This window comes from Rhinopithecus bieti, unplaced genomic scaffold (genome assembly GCF_001698545.2).
Source record: "Rhinopithecus bieti isolate Rb0 unplaced genomic scaffold, ASM169854v2 scaffold_2339, whole genome shotgun sequence".
NCBI lineage: Eukaryota > Metazoa > Chordata > Mammalia > Primates > Cercopithecidae > Rhinopithecus > Rhinopithecus bieti.
Genome location: NW_016803819.1, coordinates 1,255,090 through 1,280,024, shown reverse-complemented (window position 1 = coordinate 1,280,024; position 24,935 = coordinate 1,255,090). Strand labels below are relative to the sequence as shown.

General features: G+C 46.7%; 1 protein-coding gene across 18 annotated transcripts in view; it reads left to right on the top strand.

The window, feature by feature from the left end:
- The window catches only part of APBB2 (amyloid beta precursor protein binding family B member 2), a 430,702-nt gene that overhangs the window by 381,254 nt on the left and 24,513 nt on the right, over nucleotides 1-24,935 (top strand). For 9 of the 18 annotated variants that reach the window (XM_017854485.1, XM_017854476.1, XM_017854564.1 and 6 more), the window contains one exon: nucleotides 14,876-14,881. The exons of the other annotated variants lie outside the window; for them this stretch is intronic. In XM_017854485.1, coding sequence (XP_017709974.1) covers nucleotides 14,876-14,881 — 6 coding nt within the window. The remainder of the gene's footprint in view (nucleotides 1-14,875; nucleotides 14,882-24,935) is intronic. 18 annotated transcript variants of the gene reach the window in all.

Below are 24,935 nucleotides of genomic sequence, written 5' to 3'. Positions count from 1 at the left end.
TAGCAGGTGGGAGCATCTGGCGGGAGCACCTCGCGGGAGCACTCAGCTGGAGTGCGGCCAGGCGGAGCGGGGCCACGCGCCTCCCCAGCAGCCAATGGGCGGCGGCGGCGGGCGGGCAGCGCGGGCGGGGTGGGGAGGCGCGGGCGCCGCTCGCTTCAACTTGAGCCCCGGGCAGTGCGCGCTGCAGCTTGAGCGACGGCATCCGCTGGCTGGTGCCGGTACCCTGAGGCTCGTCGTAGCACTTGGGGCGGCATCCCCGCCTGACCTCAGAAGGACCGGGAGACAAGGGTGAGGAAGTTGGTGAAGGAAAGGCGCGCCTTTGTTTGCAGGTGCGTTCACAGGGAACGGGGGTCGAGGCAGGGACGGCGAGGTGGGCGCGGGAGACCCGCGGGACAAAGGCTGCGCCCTCCCTTCCCAGAGTCAGCGCTTAGCGAGATGCCTGGTCCTGGGCGGTTGGAAGGGCTGAAGAGGGGGCCCCGCCGGTGGGAAGGAGGAGTGAGGCATGTATAAAATGGGGGGAGGCATCCTTGGACCCCCAATTCGCCAGTGCACCGAGACTGTTTGGGGTGGGCTATTCATTGATGGGGTCTGCACGGGGCATTTCTGCCGTGGACAGCGTTCTGTGATTGAGGCAGTGACTGCCTTCGCCTTACATGCCCCGTGGTAAGGCCACATTTCTGTCTTCCTGTCTACATTAGGACTGAAAGAAATCCAAATTTTGGTAATCCAATATTTGGATTGAAAGAAATATCCTTTCGTGTAGAAAAACTGCATTTCCAAATGATTTAGAATATTGGTGTGACTTCCATGCGAGAAAATATCTCAAATTTCCCAAATGTAGAAACGCAGCCAGCTCTTGGCATTGAGAAAGAAGTAGTGTTTTTGAAAAGAGAGGCGTGATGATTTAAATATTGCTTACAACACTCTATTAGGTTGTGGGGGAATCTGTGCCTTTTCTATTATCTGTTTCCCTATACCAATATTGTAACCAGGCGCGTCTGTGGATTCCCTAATTAATGTGTAGCTGTGAATCTTCATTACTGCCTTGGGTGGGAGAAGGCGGGAGGAGGAGGCAATCCCATTAGTCTTTTTCTTTCTTTTTATAACTCTGCAGCTGCAGCCTGGCTTTGACTTGTATCGTGAATGGGGGTTCTGCCTGCTTTCCTCATGCTGTTCTCTTTTAGGTTTTCTTAGGCCATTGAGCAGTTGGCCCCTCCTCCAGCCAAGCTCTGACACAAGAGTAGTTTGTAAGATTCTCTCTAAAGTTCAGATCCTTGCTGCTGCCTTTTAGTTAGTTGCTTTCAGAAAGGAATTATTAAGTGTCCTGAGGCCTTTCCTAAGAGGTTAGAAGCAGAATGTGTTGTGAGGAAAACAGCCCGAAGTACATGTTTGAAAATGTGGTCTGTAATTTTGTAAAAGTTATAAGTAAAAGAGAGTGTGAATTAAATGCTTAAGAGGGGAAAGACTTTCCGTAAAGCATCAGCCAGTATCATCAAAGAAGGTGTCATGGTGTGTAGCTCTGTAAGAACCCTACTTTCCTTTTCCTTTTGTTTCCTTTTCTTTTCTTTTTTTTTTTTTTTTTTTTTTTTTTTTTTTGAGACAGAGTCCCTCTCTGTCACCCAGGCTGTAGTGCAGTGGCACGATCTCATCTCACTGCAACCTCCACCTCCCGGGTTCAGTTGATTCTCCTCCCTCAGCCTCCTGAGTAGCTGGGACTACAAGTGCACACCACCACACCCGGCTAATTTCTGTTTTTTTAGTAGAGACGGGATTTCACCATGTTGGCCAGGCTGGTCTCGAACTGCTGACCTCAGGTGATCCACCTGCCTCGGTTCTCCAACAGTGCTGGGATCACAGGCGTGAGCCTGTAATCTTGGCCTGATTTTATCCTTCTCATTTTGCAGATGTGAGAAACCCACTTTTGTAACAGCTGCCACGATTTTTAGTTCCAGTTTTTCTGCAGTGGGGATAATCTATTTAATAGGTATTTATTGGACACCTGCCATGTGCTGGGCATTGGTGCTGGTATAATATTAAGTGGTATAATAAATACAACAGGTGGCTTCTTCCTTTCTTGGAGCTCGCACTATGCTGGTGTGGGGCCCGTTGCAGGTCCTCTGCACTGGAGCATCCCTGGGAAGCAGTGTGGATGACACCGAGGTGAGATAAGAAGATACTGCTGCTGCCCTGGAGGTCAGCTGAGCGCATGGCAGTAGGTGCAAACAACAAGGGGCCTCAGGTCATCTGCACTCCAAGGGTGGAAGTATTAATCAGACCAGTGGGCCACTGGGCACTAAAGTCGGTCATCTTGAACTTGCTTACTTTGATCCATGGATACCTCTCAGAGGAGCCTGCAGCTGCAAGGAGGAGCAGAGCTGAATTCTAAAGAGTTCGAACATTGGCATTATTGATTTGAAAGGAGTAATTCCAGTTTGTTACAAAAACTATCAGTCATGCAGCCTCCTTGTCTCACCTCTACAGCTTTCCTCTTGACAACCCCTCTAGGAGATGAATTTCTTTTTTTGCAGACGGAGTTTCACTTTTATCACCCAGGCTGGAGTGCAGTGGCATAATCTTGGCTTACTGCAACCTCTGCCTCCCAGGTTCAAGCGATTCTCCTGCCTCAGCCTCCCAAGTAGCTGGGATTACAGGTGCCCGCCACTATGCCTGGCTAATTTTTTTGTATTTTTAGTAGAGACAGGGTTTCGCCATGTTGGCCAGGCTGGTCTCGAGCTCCTGGCATTAGATTATCCGTCCATCTTGGCCTCCCAAAGTACTGGGATTACAGGCATGAGCCACCACGCCAGGCCTAGGAAAATGAATTTCATTCTGTACCACTGGCTGAGCAAAGCTTTATGTCTGGCCAGTCTCCCGAGTGTTAAGAGATGACTTAACTGTGTCCCTGTTTACTCTCCATATACATTTTGTGGGTTTTGGGGAGTAAACTGATGGCACATAACCTCTTATCTAGGTTTTCAGATTTTTCCACAAATCTCTAGGATCACAGAAAAACATACTAAGTAGTAGTGTAACTTGTCTTTTTAAAGGGCCTATGTTGAACACAGAATATTACATATTTGAGAAGTTCTTAGACTTTTGAATTCCTTGGGCCCTAACATAGTACCTAGTATAGGATGCCCTCCATAAATAACCCAGTTGTTGAATGGGCAGATGAATGAATGTAGATTAAAATACTTCATTGTCTACTTTTAGGGTTTAATTTTGACCATCCATGTGCTTAATGTTTACAGTCTAATGGTTAATATGCTGTTCGGCAGATAAGGAGCATCCGTGTGTCAGGCGCCTTGTGAGGCAGCATGAAGGACTGAGACAGACAAGGTCCCTGTTCGAAGAGGCAGGAGATAAGCTGGAAAAACAACTCAGGAAGCAAGATGATATAGGTTATGCCGAGTGCCTTGAAGACCATCAACAACATGATGCAGCAGAGTAGCTCAGAGGGGAAAGGGGCCATCAGGAGGCAGCCCATCCTAGGAGGTGACATTTGAGCTGGGCTCAAAGGCTGAGAAGCCAGCCACATGGGGAGTGAATAGAAAGCACTGAGGAATGGCTGGGCGTGGTGGCTCATGCCTGTAATCCCAGCACTTTGGGAGGTCGAGGCAGGTGGATCACCTGAGGTTAGGAGTTCAAAACCATCCTGACTAACATGGTGAACCCCGTCTGTACCAAAAATGCCAAAAAAATTAGCCAGACATGGTGGTGCATGCCTGTAATCCCAGCTACTCGGGAGGCTGAGGCAGGAGAATTACTTGAACCCAGGAGGCGGAGGTTGCAGTGAGCCGAGATCATGCCATTGCACTCCAGCCTGGGCAACTAGCGAAACTCCATCGTAAAAAACAAAAAAGGAAAGCACTGAGTAGGTGGAGCACTCAACATGCACAAGGATGAAGAGGAAGCCAGTGGTTTGTGCTGGAAGAGGTGGATGGGGACAGGATCCATTAGGGCTTCTGGGCAGTGGTTAAAGTTTTGCCATGAGGTGCCTGTGAAGCGGGTTAACCGGGGGAATGCCATAATCTAGTTTATTTCCAACAAAAAGATCTCAGGGAATGGATATTGGGAACAGGAGTGGAAACTGAGGGACCAGTTGGCCAGCCCTGGTCCGGGAGAGATCAGTGACGTGGCAGAGGGCATGAAGAGAAGCAGGCAGATGGGAGAAACGTGGAGGTTGAACTTGCCAAGTTGACTGTACAAGACGCAGGAAGGGGTGTGATCTAGGACCACACCTGATTTCTTTGATGCGTTGTTTATGTCTGTAGAAAATACATGCTAATAGAAGTAATGACTGTTCGAGGACAAAGTTATTAAGCCGTGGAACAACTCTGTTTACATTTATGTTGTGTCAAGACCTTGATTTGGGCCAGACATGGTGGCTCATGCCTGCAATACCAGCACTTTAGGAGTCCGAGTGTCCCCAAAGGATCACTTGAGGCTGGGAGTTTAAGACCAGCCTGGGCAACGTGGCAAAACCTTGTCTCTACTGACAATACAAAAATTACCCGGGCATGATGGTGCATGCCTGTAATTCCAGCTACTAGGGAGGCTGAGGCATGAGAATCTCTTGAACCTGGGAGGTGGAGGTTGCAGTGAGCTGAGATCGCACCACTGCCCTCCAGCCTAGGCGACAGAGAAACACACTCTGTCTCAGAAAAAAAAAAAAAAGAAGACTGACTTTTCTTTGGTTCTCCAGTGTAGATGAGCAGACGTGTCCATCCAGTGCAGTCTTGTGTATCTGGCCATTTTTCCAAGATGTTTTCACCCTTCAATACCCTTTCTGTCCTTCTCCACTAGTTATGAGACCTTTGAGCATTTTTCTTTGTTCTGGCGTGAAAATAAAGAATCAGACTAAGAAGAGGATACAGGTTTAAGCCTTAATTTATACGGAATTATTCTACCTTTGTTCCCAATTTATAAGAATCCATTCATAATTACTTTTTTTTTTTTTTTTTCCCAATTTAAAAAAATCCATTTATAATTTTTTTTTTTTTTTTTTTTTTTGAGACAGAGTTTTGCTCTGTCACCCAGGCTGGAGTGCAGTGGCGTGATCTCGGCTTACCACAATCCCCGCCTCCCAGGTTCAAGCGATTCCCCTGCCTCAGCCTCCCAAATAGGTGGGATTACAGGCACGCACGACCACACCCCACTAATTTTTTGTATTTTTAGTAGAGACGGGGTTTCACTATGTTGGCCAGGCTGGTTTTGAACTCTTGACCTCAAGTGATCCACCCGCCTCAGTGTTGGGATTACAGGCATGAGCCACTGCGCCCGGCCCCATATTTACATTTGAAGTTTCTTCACATGCAGCATCCTCTGTAGTTCCGACAGTTGATATTCTCTCATAAATATAAAATTTGTTCCATATGTATTTCAATTAAAAGAAAGTAACTTTCTTAGTAACTTCGCAGGAAATTCACTGAGCATTTTGAGAGCTAGAGAAGCCATTTCCTTATAGTTGTAAAGTAGAACTAAATACTGAGTTTCTAATAGGATTCTCTGCCCCCTTCTTCCAGCTGCAGAATTGTGAACTTGAATTGAAAGCTTATGACGTGTTTGTCAGAGAACTTGAGTTTTGAAGTAACTTTGGTTTGGTTTTGCAATATATATATATATATATGCATAGAAAATATTCCTTCTGCAGTCAGTATTATGAGCAGATGGGAAAGGGCAGGAGTGACTGGAGCTGGCAGCCATTTCAATCTAGAAGCCTGGACTGGGTACCTTATAACATGTAAGCTTGTCTGGGGATGAATAAATTATAGCAGTTGAAATAATTATGATAGAGGACAAGCAGCAGCCGAGGGCACAGTTGACAACGGGACCAAGTTGGCCTGATTCTGTCATATCAGAGCATGCATCTGTTTGCCAGTTTACCTGAAAATGCTGTTTTCGAGGATTCTGGTGTGTTTTGTTTTTGTTCGCCCTCCGCCTTAAAACACTGTAAGAGCTATCGCCTGCTAGTAACCTTTTCGAAATAAAATGGCTGGGGCAGACATCCGCGTGGCTGCTGCTTCACATGTTGGGCATCCGTGTAAGATTTCAGTTGAGCAAAAGATTGTTTGGTTCTAAAGCATTTGCAAGTTGTAAACGCTTTTACTCCTGCATCCAGTGCTCTTACTCCTGCATCTTGGTGGAAGAGTTTCTAGCCAGCCCTGGAGTTTGTCACCTGTAACAAGAATTATTCTACCATCTCAGCCAGTCACAGGGTCCCTCGATTGGTTTACACTTTGCTGTTAACATTTTGAAAATGTTCATTGTTTTTTTGACAGGGAGGCTTGCATTTTCATTTTGCACTGGGCTCCACGAAGTATTTAGCCAGTGCTGTCCATATCGTATGTTGCACCCTGGAAACAGATTGTCCTCTAGAGCAGGGGTTGGCAAATTTTTTCTGTAAAATGCCAGATTTTTTTTTTTTTTTTTTTTTTCTTGAGACAAGGTCTCACTCGGTCACCCAGGCTGGAGTGCAAGTGGTGTGATCACAGCTCACTACAGCCTTGACCTCCTGGACTCAAGCAGTCCTCCTGCCTCAGCCTCCTGAGTAGCTGAGACTCACAGGCAGGCACCACCACACCTGGCTATTTTTTTTTTTTAATTTTTGTAGAGATGAGGTCTCGCTATGTTGTCCATACTGGTCTCGAACTCCCAGGCACTGGCCACATACTAAATATTTGAGGTTTTTGGAGCCATGCGGTCTCTGTTGCAACTACTCAGCTCTGCAATTGTGGCACAAAAGGAGCTGTAGCCTCTGCATACGTGAATGAGTGTGGCTGTGGTCCAATACTCTTCATTCACAAAACAGTGGGAGATTTGGGGGGATCATAATTTGCTGATCTCTGATCTGAAGGACCTACATAGAACCCTTAATGACAATTCAAATAGGGATTTCGTCACTTGAAAGTAACAAGGTTCAGTCATCTTTGCCCAGCTGTGTGTTGTGTTGAAAATTAGCCCCCAAAGAGACTTCCTGCAGAAGGTCAGGGGCTTTGAGCCTCTTTCTTTTTTAATATGACATACTTATTTTAGTTGTCAAATATGGACAATAACAGGAAGCCAAACTCAAATAATAATAATAGGGTATTACAAAGCTGGGCATAGTGGTACCCACTTGTAGTCCAGCTACTCTGGAGCCTGAGGTGGGCAAATCACTTGAGCCAAGGAGTTTGTGTCCAGCCAGGACAACATCTAAGACTCCGTGTCTTAACAAAAACAAAGCAGGATGTTACAGCAGTGGCATTGTGGTTTTGTTTTTTAAAGATTCTTCATCATATTCAATGAAAAAGGAAAAAAAAGATGCGGAAACAAAGAGACAAACTGCCTATAAAAAGTAATCTGAATAGCAGGGCACGGTGGTGCATGCCTGTAATCCCAGCACTCTGGGAGGCTGAGGCAGGCAAATCATCTGAGGTGAGGAGCTTGAGACCAGGCTGGGCAACATGGCGAAACCCCGTCTCTACTAAAAATACAAAACTTAGCTGGGTGTGGTGGCGCCAAGACATCGCAGCTACTCGGGAGGCTGAGGCAGGAGAATTGCTTGATCCTGGGAGGCAGAGGTTGCAGTGAGTTGAGATGGTGCCACTGCACTCCAGCCTGGGCGGCAGTGCGAGCGAGGCTGTGTCTCAAGAAAAAAAAGTAACTTTAGTAAACAGGAAGGGTACATATTCTTTCAAGCTATATCAAGAAGTTAACTCCCGCCATTATACTCTAGTACCTCTGAGGGGCGGGAGGAATACTTTGTGGGCGCCCCAAAGGGCAGCTTTTCAGTCCATCACTGCCTCAGCATGTATGGGAATGTGTTGTCTTGGGTCTTTTCCTGAAATGATAAGCAGAGGTTTATTTCTCTTAGAGCACAAATATAAAGAAAATTATCTGGGGATAAATCTTGATAGAAATCAATATACAAGGGAAATTGATATATTGACTTCTTCAGGAGCAGAGGAGCTATTTCTCATTGAGACAAATGTTCCAAAGAAGGAATCTAGTTAGGAGCTCTGGCAACATCGTTGTTGTTTCTGCTGGAGATGATCAGAGTATAGATTCGCTTTGCTTTTAAATAGAGTCATGAGAGATTAATAATCTTCTCAGAGCTTGCCTCCTGCCTGTTCAGATGAAATACATGTTTTATTAACATTGTTTCAGCTGACATGAAAACAGGATGTGAACCAAAGTCATTTATTTTAAAAGTGCTGTCTGCAATGAGCAATAGCAGGAGAAAAAGGAATCCAGCCGCCTCCCTACTGTTTGTGGCATCATTCCCTTAGCTTCTTACCAACATGATCAGGAAGAAGGGAGTTCTCTGTTTCCCCTACTTAGTTATTCACATATTCAAAAATATTGATTGATTGCCTGCTATGTGCTTGACAGTGGTAAGTGAACAGGCAGAAAGGTTCTTGCTCCATGAGCTTTACTTTTTTGGTGGAGAGAGGGACACAGCGTAGTTTCAGATGGCTGTGAGTGTTGACAATGACTGGGGGATCCTCAGGGTTCTTTTGGAGGCAGTGATGATCAGGATGATGAGGGGAGGACCTGGGGGAAAAGCAGACCAAGCAGCGGAACAGCAAGCCCAGAGGCTGTCAGGCAGGGGCAGGCTTGTATGTTTCAGAGCAAAATGGTCCCAGTGTGGCTGGAGGCAGGGAGTTTGTGGGGGAAATTGTAAGCAGGGGAGTCATGGAATAAGTGGCAACTGAGCAGAGGATGATAGGAAGGTAATTTAAACCAAACACAGCACTTAATTACCGTCACCAGGTCCAGCAGTGATGGAACCAAAAGTCCAGTAGGGACAGAGAGAGAAAGGCAGAGCAGAGGCTACTTCCTTCCAGTGAGGGGAGGGTCCTGAGCAAAGCCAATTCATTGGGAGGGAGCCAGGCTCAGGTGCTAGGTGCCCCAGAGCTACACGGCAGAGAAGAACCCAGCCAGCAGGCCTGCATTCTGTTTGCAGATCCACCACCTGCTAGCTGTGGGCTTTGGAGCAAGTCAACTTAAACTGTCTGACCCTTCGATTCCTCATCTGTAAAATGAGAGCCGTGATGCATCCCCCTGCAGGGTTGTTGTGTGGCTTGGTGACAGTGCACACCACGAACGGAGCCTGGTGAGACAGAAGCCATCATAGTCAGGAGCCACTACTGTTACTTGGTTAGTGGTAATCAGCCTTCCTAGGGTTGGTGTCTGCTTTTCTTTAGATATTATTGAGTTTACATTATACCAGAAATACTTGTATCTAGATGGAAGTTAACAAAATTCAGGCCTGGGCATAGTGGCTCATGCCTGTAATCCCAACACTTTGAGAAACTGAGGTGGGTGGATTGTTTGAGCCCAAAAGTTTGAGACCAGCCTTTGCAACATAGTGAAGCCTCATTTATGCAAAAAATAAAAAATTTGCCGGGTGTGATGGCAAACACCTATAGCCCCCGCTGCTTGAGAGGTTGAGGCCAGAGCATTGCTTGAGCCCAGTAGTCTGAGGATGCAGTAAGCTATGATCAGCTACTGCACTCCTGCCTGGGCAGCAGAGCAAGATCCCATCTCTAAAAAAAAAAAAAGCCAAAACAACAAACAAAATTCAAATGAAGGCCATATGTATTGGCTTTTCATGTTATCTACCCTAGTACTCCTTTGAACTGCACAAAGAAAGCCCATTGAATATTCAAAAAGTGATTTAAGAATATGCCATATCCACAGGAGGTCCTCCACGTGGCTGGGTGCTCACCAGGTTTTTAAGTGGGAGTCTTGTCTGCACCTTGCCAGGAGTTGGTACCTTGATGGCGTTCTGGCATGGAAACCACTGTGCTGTTATTTTCCCTGCTCTGAATCAGTTCTAAATCCTTATGCGTTCCTGTGCTTTATCGGATAGGAGCCTTCTGGTGTCAAGGTGTTTTGTTTTGTCTTTTTGAGACAGTCTTGCTCTGTCACCCAGGCAGGAGTGCAGAGGCACAGTCTCAGCTCAGTGTAACCTCTACCTCCCGGGTTCAAGTGATTCTCACATCTCAGCCTCCTGAGTAACTGGGACTACAGGTGTGTGCCACCATGCCCAGCTAACTTTTGTATTTTTAGGGGTTTTGTTATGTTGTCAGGCTGGTCTTGAACTCCTGGCCTCAAGTGATTCACCTGCCTCAGCCTCCCAAAGTGCTAGGATTACAAGTATGAGCCACCATGCCTGACCTAGGATTTTTTATTTTTGTTTTACCATCTTGACTTTCAGAAAGGAAGCTAACCCATGGTTTCACAGTTCAGGTAGAATTTATGTAACGTTATCCTTTCATTATACCCTAAACTTTAAAGTTGAAACTGGAACATGACATAAATTATCTCTCACTTAACAACTAAATATAAGTTGTGTGTGTATTCTTCTTTCTCTCAGATATTCAGAGATGCAAGATTTTTGCATTTGTTTTTTTTTTAATCTGTGATATAGCACAGATGAAAGCTGAAGCTCGTTAATTCTTGCTTAAAGTCTTCAAAGATGGACTTTTAAAAATACTCATTTCCTGGTTGCTTTTAAATATCCTTTTCCCCCTCATTAGTAAGCGAACTGGTAACTATTGTGTCTTCCCTCCAATGGCATGAGAAAGTCCTTTGTTTAGAAGAATGTGCCTTGAATTTCAATAACCTTAACCACTTTAAATCCTAGCTTTACACTCTTAAGTGCTGGAATTCTAACTTTCCCATCATGGTGTTGCTGGACAGGACAGTGAGGTGGGAGGGGAGCTTGCTTTGGAAAGGAAGGCACGCTTGGTCAGAGGCAGGTGTTCGTGTCACCAGTTGATCCTGGGAAGGACAGAACCTTTCCCTGAGATGAATTCTCTGAATATCAGCCAGAAATCAGATGATAAATTTGCATAAATTCAGTATTCATTTCAGTTCAGAGGCCTTTAACCTGCGGCATGTAGATTCTAAAGGGGCCTGGGATTGAGTTTCAAGAATCACTGAACTGTTCCAGCTCTGCACCCCTCCAAAATTGTGTATGAAATTGTGAGTCTGTGCCCTTTTTTTTTTTTTTTGGAGTGTTTTCATCGGATGCAAAGGTGCCTTGATCCAAAACAGGTCAGGAACCTTTCCTTTCTCCTGGTGGAGCTCCCCTTCCCTCTCTCATCCCCTTCCCTCTCTCACGTAGTGGTTGGCCTGGCCTGCACTGTAAGGCCATACTCAAGCTGCCACCCTGTAGGAGCTGTATATGGATTAAATAATGGAATCTTTTGGCACTCTCAGGACCTGAGGGCCTCTATGATTCCCATGTTACAGATGAAGAAACTGAAAAACGAAGAGGCTAAGGGCCCTGACCAAGGACAGACAGCTAATAAATCACACACACACACACACACACACACCTGACGCTGGAGGGGAAAAATAAACTGTCAGACTCAGGAGCTGGTGCAAGAATTTTCATGACGTAAAGTTTTGCAGCGTTTACTTCATTGTCCTGTGGATAATGGTGAGATGTGTGCTCAAAATGCTCGAGAGATGGCCAGTGATGAAAGACAAGCATCAAAAAGAAGGACGCAACAGAGACTTCTGCAAAAATGGAGTGAGAAGTCTATTGGCAAGTCCTTGCCTCGCGTGCTCAGTTTGTGAAAAGTGGACAGTCGTGCGCAGCATGAGAAGTAGGTGGCTGTGCCAGGGAACAGGAGACGGCGTCCTCTTCCAAAAAACTGGAATAGACATTGTCGTTCTGGTGTGCTGGGTTTTTTTTTTTTTTTTTTTTTTTTTTTTTTTTTTTTTGAGGAATTTTCTTTTCATTAGGATTCCAGTTACATATGCCAAGTACTTCTGTTATTTCAGGCTTATATTAATGAAAACATTGCCAATTACTCCCGCATTTGTTTTCCCAAGGAACAACCGCAGAGAGCATGCTGATCAGGCAGCCTGGGGGTGTGCGGCTCACGTGGAATTAATCTTGGGGTTGAATTCTTCCCACTGGCATCTTGTACAGCGAGAAGGGAGTAAGCTTACGCCTGGCACTGAATTTAGCCTTCTCCACCCTCAGACGGGCTTGTCTTGTGCAGAAGCCCAGCTTTGAACTGATGTTTTCTTCCCAGCACATTTACAAGGTGCTGAACTGGTGTAGCTGCTGGCACTGTCTGTGACTCTTCTGGGTTTTTGAATGACACTTCAAAGATCACTCTGCGGTCTCTATTTATGGCTGATTTTCACTTTGAGACTTAAATCAAGCAGTGTTTATTAACCCCAAATGAATTAACTGGGTCAAAAGTTTGCAGTATCGTTTTTTCCAAGTCCGCCTTCAGGGAAAAACACGGTAGCTACATCTCGATGGTATGTTTTTAAGTGAATCACTAGCAATGGATCTGATTTAAAATATCCAAGGCTACAATAATAATTATACACAAAAGATACAGGTTGTATTCTCAGATTGTTAGGTTTTAAAGTTTTGTCACATACTACGGATGGGCTTTTATTAAGAATAAGAAATTGAAAACATTTGGTATAATTAAAAGCAAGTCAAAGCACTAACAAATCCTGTTCTGATAAAAATCTGAGCACTAAGAAGTTCCTAGCGCATCCATTCTGAGTTTAGGAACCCAAGAATTAGGGAGGTTGTGTAACTTGCATAATGTTACCCAGCTGTGGATTCAGACTGGGACCAGCATCCAGGTCTCTGGGTTCTTTGCTGATCTTGTAAATTGCTACCCAATCATGGCTTTGATAGGTGGAACCGAGTAGCACAGAGGGAACTCAGCCAAGAGGTGACTCTCCAGCATCGTATATCAGCTGGGGTCCAGCAAACCTGAGCAGAGGGCCCCTGCCGCTCCCCCAGGTCACTCTCCTTCCGTGGGAGACAGTCCATCTCAAATGCTGCCCAGTACAACCCAGCCAAAGAGATGAAGCTGTTGGATGACGCAGTGATAATAGCTGTTAACATTGCAGGTTATTGCAGCTTTGTTACATGCCCGGCACTCCCGTGCACACATCATCCCGTTTAACTTCATGCTTATAGTGCCCCTGAGCATTATGAGCATGAGGAGGTGTCCTTATCCCCTCTTCAGTGATGAGGAAACAGGTTTCACAGGGCTTACCGTGTAACACAGTGTGCCTGGCACACAGTGGGGCCCTGGAAATCTGTGTTGAGTAAAGGTAGGCAGTATACTTGAAGGAATGTGGCTACCCATCTGGATTTGAGCACAGCTGTGTCTGCCTCTTCAGCCCAAAGACCCTCCTAGAAATTTTTAGCCACCTCTTTCCCTGCAAAAGTTCACCAAAAGAGAGAAATGTTCCCTGTTCCTCTAAAACCCTAGGTTCTTGGCCAAACCCTTTGGCCCTACCGTGAATACCTGTGCGTAGGGACTGTGTTTGCCATTTAGGAGACAAACCATTAGGGGGCTCTGCAGGACTGTGTAGAAATATGGAGTACCCATCATGGGTGCATCTAAGACTAGAATTTGAGTCCTACAGCTTACCGTCAAACTCTCTTCCCCATGTAGTAGCTATGTGACCTGTTTCCTCATCTGTCAGAAGAGTAATATTGACCTTGTTCAGTTACTGTTAGGGGCCAAACAGAGCTCAATAAAGGGTAACTGTTGGCTGGTGTTATTGTAATCATTAATATTAGTCCTTTTAGCTGCCCTTGGGCATGCTGACCACAATGGCTTCCCTTCAGTACTGAGGTAGATTTGCATATTTTATCACAGAAGTCAAATGTGCTTATTGTGTAATTTTCAAAGAGATAAAGTAAAATCCTCTATAATCCCCTTTCCATATTACAGTTGACAGTTCGGGTGTTATATTCCAAGTTTTTCACTGTGTATATATAAAAATACACATGCAAACATTTTGTTGTTTTTATAAGACCATGCATCTACAACTTGGCGTTGTTTTTGCCCCACTTACTAGTGTGCCATGGTCATTGTTCTGCCTCAGGGTGAGCAGCTCTTCCTTTCCACTTAATGACTTTGTGGTTCACTGTCTGGTGCACTTGGCATTTCATGCCATGATTTTAGCTCCATCCCTGCAGGGTCCTGCTGGCCGCTCCATGACCCTGGCCGTAGAGTGCCCGAGAGAATGGGTTTCTGTGAACATTGGTTTTCTTCCTTTCCTCCTCATTATCTATCCAGTACTCCCTGCCTCTTTGGTCCAGTTGCTTTGTGTACGGTGCATGCAAATTGGCTGTGACAAGGCCAGAAAGGAATGGTGTGAGCCCCATGGGTCAGGGGGTTAAGTGACTTCATTAGGGTCCCGGGCAGCTCTGGGCAGCTCAGGGAGGGAACTCCAAGAGTGTGGCCCCAACCAGACTTGCACTCTGCTCCTCTCTCCGTTCCATTCCTCTCTTTGCTGACACTTCTCTGATCTCTCCCGCTTTGAGCTGTCATCTCCTGTCTCCCACTTCCCACCCCTGCCCTTGACCTTCTGTGCTGCCCCCCTCCCTCCCTGTTGCCCCGTAAGGATGCATCTCAGGAAAAGTGCCTGGATTCCAGTGATGTAGCTCTGTTAATAGAGTGTCCGGAATGTCGGTAAAACAGGTAAGGTTGTGTCCATGCCGTTGTTTCTGTATGTTTTGTACTGGGAGCAGGTGGAGCTGGAAAATGAAGACACGTCCTCTGCCAGTGTTTACTGCAAACAGTTTCCTGTATTTGACTGTGATATTTTAAGCTTGATTACCTCCCCCGGTTGATATGTTGCCTCTGTAAATTCAGCTGGCATCTCTTGGCTTCATCGTAATGTGGCTCAAAATACACACTTCTGGGCGGTACAGTTGACCTAAAATAAGCACGGAAAGCCTATTAATCGCTGCAGACTTGGGAAATGAGATGAGCTGTCAGTGCTCAGACTCGCTGTTAACGGGGCTGTGTTATTTGCGGGAAGCTGTGTGAATGCTAACGTGTTGTTTCTGCTCTGTTCCCTCACGCCTTCCCGGATTCAGAGAGAGGTAACCGGCCGATTTTCACTTCTCCCCGCTTTGTGGTGTCTTAACGTGTCTGGCAAAGCTCACTTGCTCTCTTCATGTCGCATTGCCATCCTCACAACCATCCTTGTCTTTGAAAGGCAGAACTTTTGTTTTGTTTGGTTTCGTTTCACCTTTTATCACCAGCATTTAAAACCGAGTCTGGAATTGCGTCTGCGTGCCTCATCCTCTGCTGTGTTTGACCCTGGTTGTAGAAGGTGATGGGCTGAATGATTAAGTCTAACACCAATGTGGTCACTCTTACTAACGACTGAGAAAAATCTCATCAGCGTGACAGGGAGTGAATGTGATGGAAATAGGGTATGTACCATATTGTAGAAGGAGGCTTTTCATGCTTCTGGAAAAATCAATATCATGGCCGGGTGTGGTGGCTCACACCTGTAATCCCAACACTTTGGGAGGCCAAAGTGAGTGGATCACTCGAGGTCAGGAGTTCAAGACCAGCCTGGCCAACATGGTGAAATCTCATCTCTACTAAGAATACAAAACATTAGCTAGGTGTGGTGGTGGGCACCTGTGATCCCAGCTACTTGGGAGGCTGAGGCAGGAGAATCACTTGAACCTGGGAGGTGGTGGTTGCAGTGAACCAAAATGGCACCACTGCACTCCAGCCTGGGCAACAGAGAGATACCCTGTCTCAAAGAAAATAAATAAATGAAAAGAAAAGAAAAATTAATATTAGTGCTTATGTTACATATTCTCTAGAATTTGATTGGTAAGGGTTGGCACTAGGCTACTAGCCTAGCCAGAAGCACTGATTCAGTTTCAGTTTCAGTTATTAGCCAAAATATATGGTCCTCCCTCCCCACCACAAGAAGGGTAGAACCATGGAAAAGACGAAACGAAAGCCTCAGTTGTGTTTTTCCAGTGCTCTGCGTGTCCGCCTGCCCGTTTGATTGATTGGGGACTTTAAACTCCACGATTCCATAGCTCTACCACTTAATAAAAACTACACTTTTAATGGAAGAAGGGAATTTTGAGATTTTTCTCCTTGAAAGAATGATGATTGTTCCTGCTGGGCAAAGTGGAGAGACAGGAAGGTAGATCTCCTCGTTGTGTCAGAGTTGGTTGGGAGCTGGAAGTGATGAGTCCTCAGCCGGTATTTCCTGCCACACTGGTGTTGTGACTGCCCCCTGCTGGTGACTATTTTCCTCAGTGATGTGCTGCTGTCATTGCCCAGTGGTTAAGAGGGAGAGACAGCATAGATTGGGCGGTGACACCTCCAGGGCTGGTCTTCCAGAGAGTGTGATTAAGAAAATTTGCCAACTTCACTGACTTTTTAAATCACTTTGAGGAGACCCTGGCGGGGGAGGTGGTAGAAGGTTCTGGAGGCTGAGGGCTGTGCGTGTGGATGTGAGCTCCTTCATGTAAAATAACAGCCAGTCCCATCAGAGTCAATGGTGAAGATATTTTCAGGTGTTTGCTAGTTCCTATCCTCCTTGTTTATGTGGGTGTCCTCGCTGGGAAGCAGTTGCTCTGAATATTAACAACAGGACTCTGTTGTAGGGAGGGCTACAGATTCTAGTTTGCCCAAGCGACCTCAATGATTGCAGGTGGTAGAATTTCAGATCTCTGTTTACACACTCTGTGTCTCATGAACGTGCCTGGTGAAGAATTCCCTGCCAAGCCTGTGTGTTTACCCAGGTGATGAGTACCTGGGATGCTCCTTTCAGAGGCTAAAAAACTTAGCATCTTTTTAAGCTTGCAAAGGAGAAAGTAAGTTAAGGTCACCAAGCAAGAGCCTGAACTTTGTGACATTAGTGATGTGTGCATATGATACATGTCACATTGGGTTAAAAAGAACAGAAAACCAAGGCCGGGCGCGGTGGCTCAAGCCTGTAATCCCAGCACTTTGGGAGGCCGAGACAGGCGGATCACGAGGTCAGGAGATCGAGACCATCCTGGCTAACACGGTGAAACCCCGTCTCTACTAAAAAATACAAAAAACTAGCCGGCCGACGTGGCGGGCACCTGTAGTCCCAGCTACTCGGGAGGCTGAGGCAGGAGAATGGCCTAAACCCAGGAGGTGGAGCTTGCAGTGAGCTGAGATCCAGCCACTGCACTCCAGCCTGGGCCACAGAGGGAGACTCCATCTCAAAAAAACAAACAAACAAACAAACAAAAAAAAACAGAAAACCAAAGTCTTCCGTGTGTGTGTTGTGGGGGGGCCATTCTGGATTGACCATGTAGAAAGATGAAGTTTCTCATGTACTTTTGCTTCCCAGTTCCTCCCACTCTCAAAACAAGATTTTCAAAGTGCAGTCAGAAAATCAAAGCATCCAGTCTTGAAAACAGGACTCATTCTTCCTCCAGACCTTGTACAGACTGTCAACAACCCACATTTTTGTATAGCCCAGGAACCCTATAATTTCACTGTTCTCATGTGGGCTTACCTTTTGAATTCTATTTTTGATCTCATGCTGGGCCCTGCACAGGTGAAACAAAGAAGAGAGAAAGCCCTTTGTCCTAAAGTGCCGGAAGTGCAATGTTTGGATCCAATCCCTTTGCTGCTATCTTATCCTTATTTGCAGATGGGACCTGCCCTTTGCAGTAGCATCAATAGAAAGATAAGCTGGGAGGAAATGGTCATTGGGTACATTTTAGCAAGTCTTAGTATTATTCATATGAGCGCAAATATTTATTAAAAACACCCCTCGTGGGGCCAGGCACAATGGCTCATGCCTGTAATCCCAGCACTTTGGGGAGGCCGAGGCGGGCGGATCACTTGAGGTCAGGAATTTGAGACCACCCTGGCCAACATGGTGAAGCCCCGTCTCTACTAAAAATACACAAATTAGCCAGGTGTGGTGTCACACGCCTGTAATCCTAGCTACTCGGGAGGCTGAGGCAGGAGAATTTCTTGAACCTGGGAGGCAGAGGTTGCAGTGAGCCGAGATGGCGCCACTGCACTCCAGCCTGAGCAACAGAGCAAGACTCCATCTCAAAAAAAAAAGAAAAAAGAAAAATCCCTCATGGATAAGGAGACAGTATTTAAAAGTGGGCTTTTGTTTGACTTCTTTTCCTCATTTATAATATGGTACCTACAATTTATTGAATGCCTATCGTGTGCCAGCCTTCACAAATTCCCCTGAATAAAACATGCCATGTATTTGACCTGAGCAAATGTGATTGATGTGAAACATGTTATCAAATTGTGGGTACTTGGTAAGGAATCCCAGCAGCAGAGAACTGGTGAGAGATTGCGAGTAATGTGAATCTAACAGAAAAGGACAGGCGAGTTCCTGCCAGTTACATGGGCTCTCGTGCAGCTGACAAGGTCAGCTTGTTCTGTGCCGCTCCAGAAGGCAAAACTGGATCCTACAAGCAGAAGTTACAGGGAGGCAAGGTTCCGTTCATCATTTAGAAAAAATATATTTTGAGCCAGGCGTGGTGGCAAGTGTCTGTAGTCCCAGCTACTTGGAAGGCTGAGACGGGAGGATCGCTTGAGTCCAGGAGGTCGAGGCTACAATGAGTTGTGATTGCACCACTGCACTCCAGCCTGGCCAACAGAGTGAGACCCTGTCTTGAAATAATAAAATGAAAAATAATATATAAAATGTTTTGTTTTGTTTTGTTTGTTTTTTTTTTGAGACGGAGTCTCGCTCTGCCGCCCAGGCTGGAGTGCAGTGGCTGGATCTCAGCTCACTGCAAGCTCCGCCTCCTGGGTTTAGGCCATTCTCCTGCCTCAGCCTCCCGAGTAGCTGGGACTACAGGTGCCCGCCACGTCGGCCGGCTAGTTTTTTGTATTTTTTAGTAGAGACGGGGTTTCACCGTGTTAGCCAGGATGGTCTCGATCTCCTGACCTCGTGATCCGCCCGTCTCGGCCTCCCAAAGTGCTGGGATTACAGGCTTGAGCCACCGCGCCCGGCCATAAAAATGTTTTAAGAAGACATATATATATTATTCACTGGAGCTTTCCACCAACAGAACAGGCTGATTTATTAAAGAAACAAGATGTCCTATCATGGAAATACTCTAGGTAGGTATCACCTGCTGGTGCTGCTGTAAAAGGGACTTTGAAAAGTTAGCCTGAGTCACAGCTAAGAGGTCTGTAGATGCCTTTTTGAAGAAAGGTAAACACATAAGCAAATTCTACTTACACTAAGAGAGTTGTAAAGGAGAGATTTAGGGAGAGAATAAGTAGTTCTGGCTGTTTTTTAAAATAGTCTGCTTTTGCCAGGCATGTTGGCTCATGCCTGTAATCCCAGCACTTTGGGAGGCTGAGGTGGGCAGATCGCTTGAGGCCAGGAGTTCGAGACCAGCCTGCCCAATATGGTGAAACTCCATCTCTACTAAAAATCAAAAATTGGCCAAGCGCATGGCTCACGCCTGTAATCCCAGCACTTTAGGAGGCTGAGGCAGGCAGATCATGAGGTCAGGAGATTGAGACCATCCTGGCTAACATGGTGAAACCCCGTCTCTACTAAAAATACTAAAACTTAGCTGAATGTGGTGGCACACGCCTATAGTCCCAGCTACTTGGGATTCTGAGGCAGGAAAATTGCTTGAACCTTGGAGGTGGAGGTTGCAGTGAGCCGAGATTGCACTACTGCACTCCAGCCTGGGCGACAGAGTGAGACTCCATCTAAAAAAAAAAAAAAATTAGCCATGTGTGGTGGTGCACACCTGTAATCCCAGCTACTCAAGAGGCTGAGGCATGAGAATCACTTTAACCCAGGCGGTGGAGGTTGCAGGGAGCCAAGATCGTGCCACTGCACTCCAGCCTGGGTGACACAGCAAGAATCTGTCTCAAAATAATAATAATAACAATAATAATAATACTACTAATAATAATAATAAATAGAGCCCGCTTGAATAAAGAATCATTTATTCATTCATTCCATAAAGATGGATTAAGATCCTACTGTGTGATGAGAATACTATTTAACTGAGAATATATAAAAGCAATCTTTGGTCCTTTTAATTTTTTTAATTAAGAAATTTGAGGCCGTCAGATAAGATGTATTAACACTGTCATTTTTCTCCAGCAAAACTCTAGCCTGGTCCTCTGGGGGAGTAATTACTGAGGAGGACAGCAAAAAAGACAGTAACGAAAAGAGTTGGAAACACCAGGGCTCAGTAAGCAGGTGGCAACAGGTACTTGATTCCTGGTACTAGCTTCTGTCACCATTTAAAGAACAGACACAAGAAACTATAGCTATAAGCCTTCCAATTCCTGGCTTATAAAAGAAAATGCAATGATTCTCATGACTGCAGACATTAAATGGAGTGAGACTCCGTGTATGGGGAGCGGACGGCTCCTGGACTAGCCTTGTAAATGGCTAGGGAATGGCAGGAGTTGGAGCAGAGGGCAGAAATGGATCTTGCTGCCAAGTGTCAGACAGATCATGTCTGATGATTGCAGGTGTTAGAATTTCAGATAATCACAGGTTCCTGGAAATCTAGAAGCTGTTGGAAAAACTGGGAGCCATGTTCTTTCTGGCCCTCGGAGATCTTTTGGACCAGCTGTGTGGTTTTACAGACAAGATGCTGAAGCCTGGAGCCTGCGTGGCTGTGTGAGGCCCCCAGTTAATGAGTATGGCTCCCATCCCATCTGAGATGGGACCCTCCTTGTGCTCTGGAAGCTGGGAGTGCTAACGGAAGGAGAGACCTCAAGGGCTCCCACCTGAAGGCTCCTCAAAGGTGCCTGCAGTGGACCAGCCAGCCCCCGTGTCCCATGCAGCAACGGAGCTGGCTACGGACCCTGCCTGCTTGACTGCCTGACGCCTGATGGCCATGTGGCACCCGGCACACTCTTTCCTCCCCAGCTCACATGCTCAGCCTGAGCTGATCCCACCAGTTTGTTTGCACAGTTTGTCAGGAACACTCTGAGTGTGGAGGTGTGTTTACTACAAAGCAATTTCTTATCCCCCTCAAAATACAAGAAAACCTAGGAAATATCATGTTGCTCTTACATATGACAATAGTGGCTTTTAGCATCATAACACTGGGATTGGGGAAAAAACCCAGCTGTGTAAAAAACTAATTGGCAACATTCTGATCACTGTGGAAGCCAGCTGATGGGACATAGAGTTCGTTTACTATCTTCTCTATTTTCATGTGTGTTTGGAAAGTTCCAGAAGGAGAAGAGTAAAAAACAGAAAGGAGAGAGAGGGATGAACTCTGTTCTTTTAACTCCTGTACTCCTCAGACTGTGGCCCCAAACTCCTTCTCCCAGGAAAGGGTTCAGGAGGCCAAGGTCACTGCAGTCCTCGCTGTGGCTGAGACCACCTGCCCTGTCTCCCACTGTTCTGGAAAACTCTCTACCCCTTTCCCTCAACCCCCATTCTTTGATGTCTTTGGGACCAGCCTCTCCTGGGCTTTTCCTGCCCTCTTCCCCAGCAATTTTTTCTCCACCTTCTCATTGGACCTCCTGCCTCAACAAGGCCTCTAAATGTCTTTCCTGGTCGCCAGGCCTTGGTTTGACATGTTTTTTGTTTGTTTGTTTTTGAGATGGAGTCTTACTCTGTTTGCCTAGGCAGGAGTGCAGTGGTATGATCTCAGCCCACTGCAACTTCTATCTCCTGAGTTCAAGCGATTCTCACGCCTCAGCCTCCCAAGTAGCTGGGATTACAGGTGCGTGCCACCACACCCACCTAATTTTTGTATTTTCAGTAGAGACGGTGTTTTGCCATGTTGGCTAGGCTGGTCTTGAACTCCTGACCTCAAGGGATCCACCCGCCTTGGCCTCTGAAAGTGCTGGGATTACAGGCATGAGCCACCGCGCCCAGCCAGCTTTGTCTTTTCATGCTCCACACTCTCACGTGCTCCCCTGACTTTATCCAACTCCCAGATCCATGTCTCCTGCCCAGGCTGCAGGCCTCAGCGCAGGGTCCCAGCACCCACCTGCTTCGTGGGCCTTGTCACCTGGTGCTCCTCAAGCACAAGCACCCCACACGTCGTGTCCACTCTGGAGCTCATCAGCTTCCTGCACCAAACCGGCCTTCCTTTCCTCCCCCACTCCAGTGATGGGGTACTTAGCTATCCTAGCAGGGACCTCAGAGTTATTCTTAATCCCCTCCCTCATCCACATCTCTCACACATCTGCCACTCCTGCCAGCCATCCTTCCAACACCTCTTCCATCTGTCTCCTCTGCCCCGTTCTCACAGATTGCTGATTTAGCCTGCACTTTGTTCATCCCCCTGTGCTGGACCACCGCCGTGGCCCCCAGCGGTCTCCTTCCCTTGGCCAGCTTTGTCCCAGCAAACAAATCACATGGGGTCACCTATAATATTGCAAGACTGGGATGGCTCAGAGTAAGGGTCAGTCCTGGTAAGACACAAGGCACTTTGCAAACTGAGTACAGACTCCTGCAGCCGCACGTTGGCCTCACCACCGTGCCTGGGGCACACACATAGGACAGCCGGGCGGTCTCCCAAACACTCGTGGGGCCTTCTGACCTCCCTGCCTCTGCTCATACCTGTTTCAATGTTCTTTGAACCGTCTGCTGCCTTCTTACCGTGATGAGGTCCTTCTTACACTTAAAGCAGCAGCTCAAACCTCTCTACCCGTCTGTAACATTAGACAGGCTTGCAAGGCTGGAATCTCAGCTGTTTGAATTTGCCTCGCTGGTGCCTGATACATAATACCAGCTAGAAGTGAATTGATTTTTTTTTCTTTTTTTTTTTTTTTTTTTTAGACGGGGTCTTTCTCTTTCACCCAGGCTGGAATGCAGTGGTGCAATCTCAGCTCACTGCAACCTCCACCTCCCAGGTTCAAGCGATTCTCCTGCCTCAGCCTCCCCAGTAGCTGGGACTATAGGCTAGTCCCAGCTAAGTTTTTGTATTTTTAGTAGAGATGGGGTTTCACCGTGTTATCCAGATTAGTCTCAATTTCCTGACCTCGTGATCCGCCCACCTTGGCCTCCCAAAGTGCTGGGATTACAGATGTGAGCCACCGCGCCCAGCCTTTAATGAACTGAATATTTTAAAAAATATCAGTCTTGAATACCACACCATAAAATCCAAATGGCAGCTGCATTCTTTTCCTATTGTTGCTGTAACAAATGACCACAAACCGAGTGGCTTAAAGCCACACCACTTGATTCTTTTCCAGTTCTGGAGGTCAGAAGTGTCAAATCCCGGTGTTGGCCGGGCTGTGTTTCTTCCGGGGGCTCTCGGGGAGAATCCATTTTCTTGCCTTTTCCAGCTTCTCGAGGCTGCCTGCATTCCTTGGCCCCTGCCTCCTGTTCTTTCGCTTAGGAAGAAAGTGCCTCCCGCCTTCCCTTGTGAATTTGCGGGCCCACCCAGGTAGTCCAGGATAACATCCCCATCTCAGGATCCTTCGTTGATCACATCCGCCAAGCCCCTGCTGACATGTAAGGGAATATAGCCACAGGTTCCTGGGATGCGGGGAGGGATCATGACTCTCCTGCAGCAGCCCTTTTCAGAAGTCAGGTGCCAAAAAGGCAGGCTTTTCACACAGACAAGTGATGCTTGGATTTCGTCTTAAATCAATGAAATTCGATCACTTGTATATTTCATTGTCCATAGACGAAGTCGCTCCACTGGTTTGTGCTCTAGGCCTGAAAGAAAGGCCTCACTGTCTCTTACAGATCTCAGCTGTTTTAGGATGACTCGGGATATGTTACATGAGAGTAAAATGGGAAATGCACAAATCTCTTAACCTCCACAATGAGAAGACACCTCTTTTATCCTGGGAAGTGATGAAGTCTCGAGGGAGTTAGTTACCGGACTCACCCACCATCATGGACTGACAGATTGCTGCCTCCCTAATCTATTAGCCTCTACCTGGGAGGAAACAACAAAAGATAAGGCTGTAAAAAAATATATATATATATATTTGTGAGAATTCCTCCCAAAAAAGCCTGAGGCTGCTGAGTTTCTCCCTGGGGAAGCTGTGGGTTCCAGATGGTTGCCCTTAAGGCAGCAGTCACCTTCTTCTGTGCCAGAGGAAAATGAAGATTAATAATCATAATTTTTTAAAGTTAAACCTAAAAAGGCTGGCTATGGAAGAACCGAGGCACAGAGGGCACAAAGCCGAAGTTCGATAGGAATAATCCATTGCTTATTGACCAGGGTCTGTTCATCCGCCCTGTCGGTAACCTTGGGATGTTGCACTCTGGGGCCTGCCAGCCCCTGTGGAGAGGCTGATGGATCTTGGAAGCTTCTATCAGACAATGTCAGAGTCAGGGAGGGACTTGGAAATCATGTTTTTCAGCCCTTTCACTTAAAGATGAGGTCCAATCCCATGCCCAGGGTTGTATAGCTAAGTGAAAACAGGGCTGAGACTTGAATGTGGGTGGCCAGAATCTCATTGCCTGGCCCTTCTGGCTGCTGCTATCACTTAGAAGACAGACACAGGTGACACCTGTAACAGTAACTACAAAAGATATAACGACCTCTTCTTCTTTGTAGCACAGAATGTAAATACCGTGGGCATTCAGATACAAGCAGGGTCCTGGGGCCAGAGGACCAGGTGGATTGCGGAGCTGGGCCAGACTGAGTAGACTGGTGTGCACTGGACAGTTTGGGGAGGGCCACTGGCCACCACATGAGGGGAGACAGCACTGCAAGCAGACACCGAGACCCACCTCTTCTGGAGCAGTGGGGAGTGCCGCGCAGTGGGAGGAACATGCTGGAAAGTTGGTGGGACAAATTTTGGAACTCTTAAAATCCAGCCAGAGGTTTTTGAACTTTGTGTGGTTGACCACAGGGAGCTTTGGGGAGATTTGGCAGCAGGAAGATGGCGGCTGCACATGGAAGTTGGAAGGATTGGAGTTGTGTGCTGGGATAGGTGGTGTATTTCTGAAGGACCCTCTAGGGAGGAGAACCAGAAGCAAGGCATCACTTGAGTGTGATCTCCAAATGGGATGTCTTCTGTCCATTTCTTATGTGTGCCTTGATGGTGGTTGAGGCTGGATGGGAAGGCCGCAGGACCACAGTGTGGAGAAGACTGTGCTCACCCCTCAAAGTTTGGGCCCAGTGCCTTGCCCCAGCCCACCCTCCAGCCCAGTCGTGGAACCCGTTAGGCCTGAGTGTTGAGCTGACTTTCCCA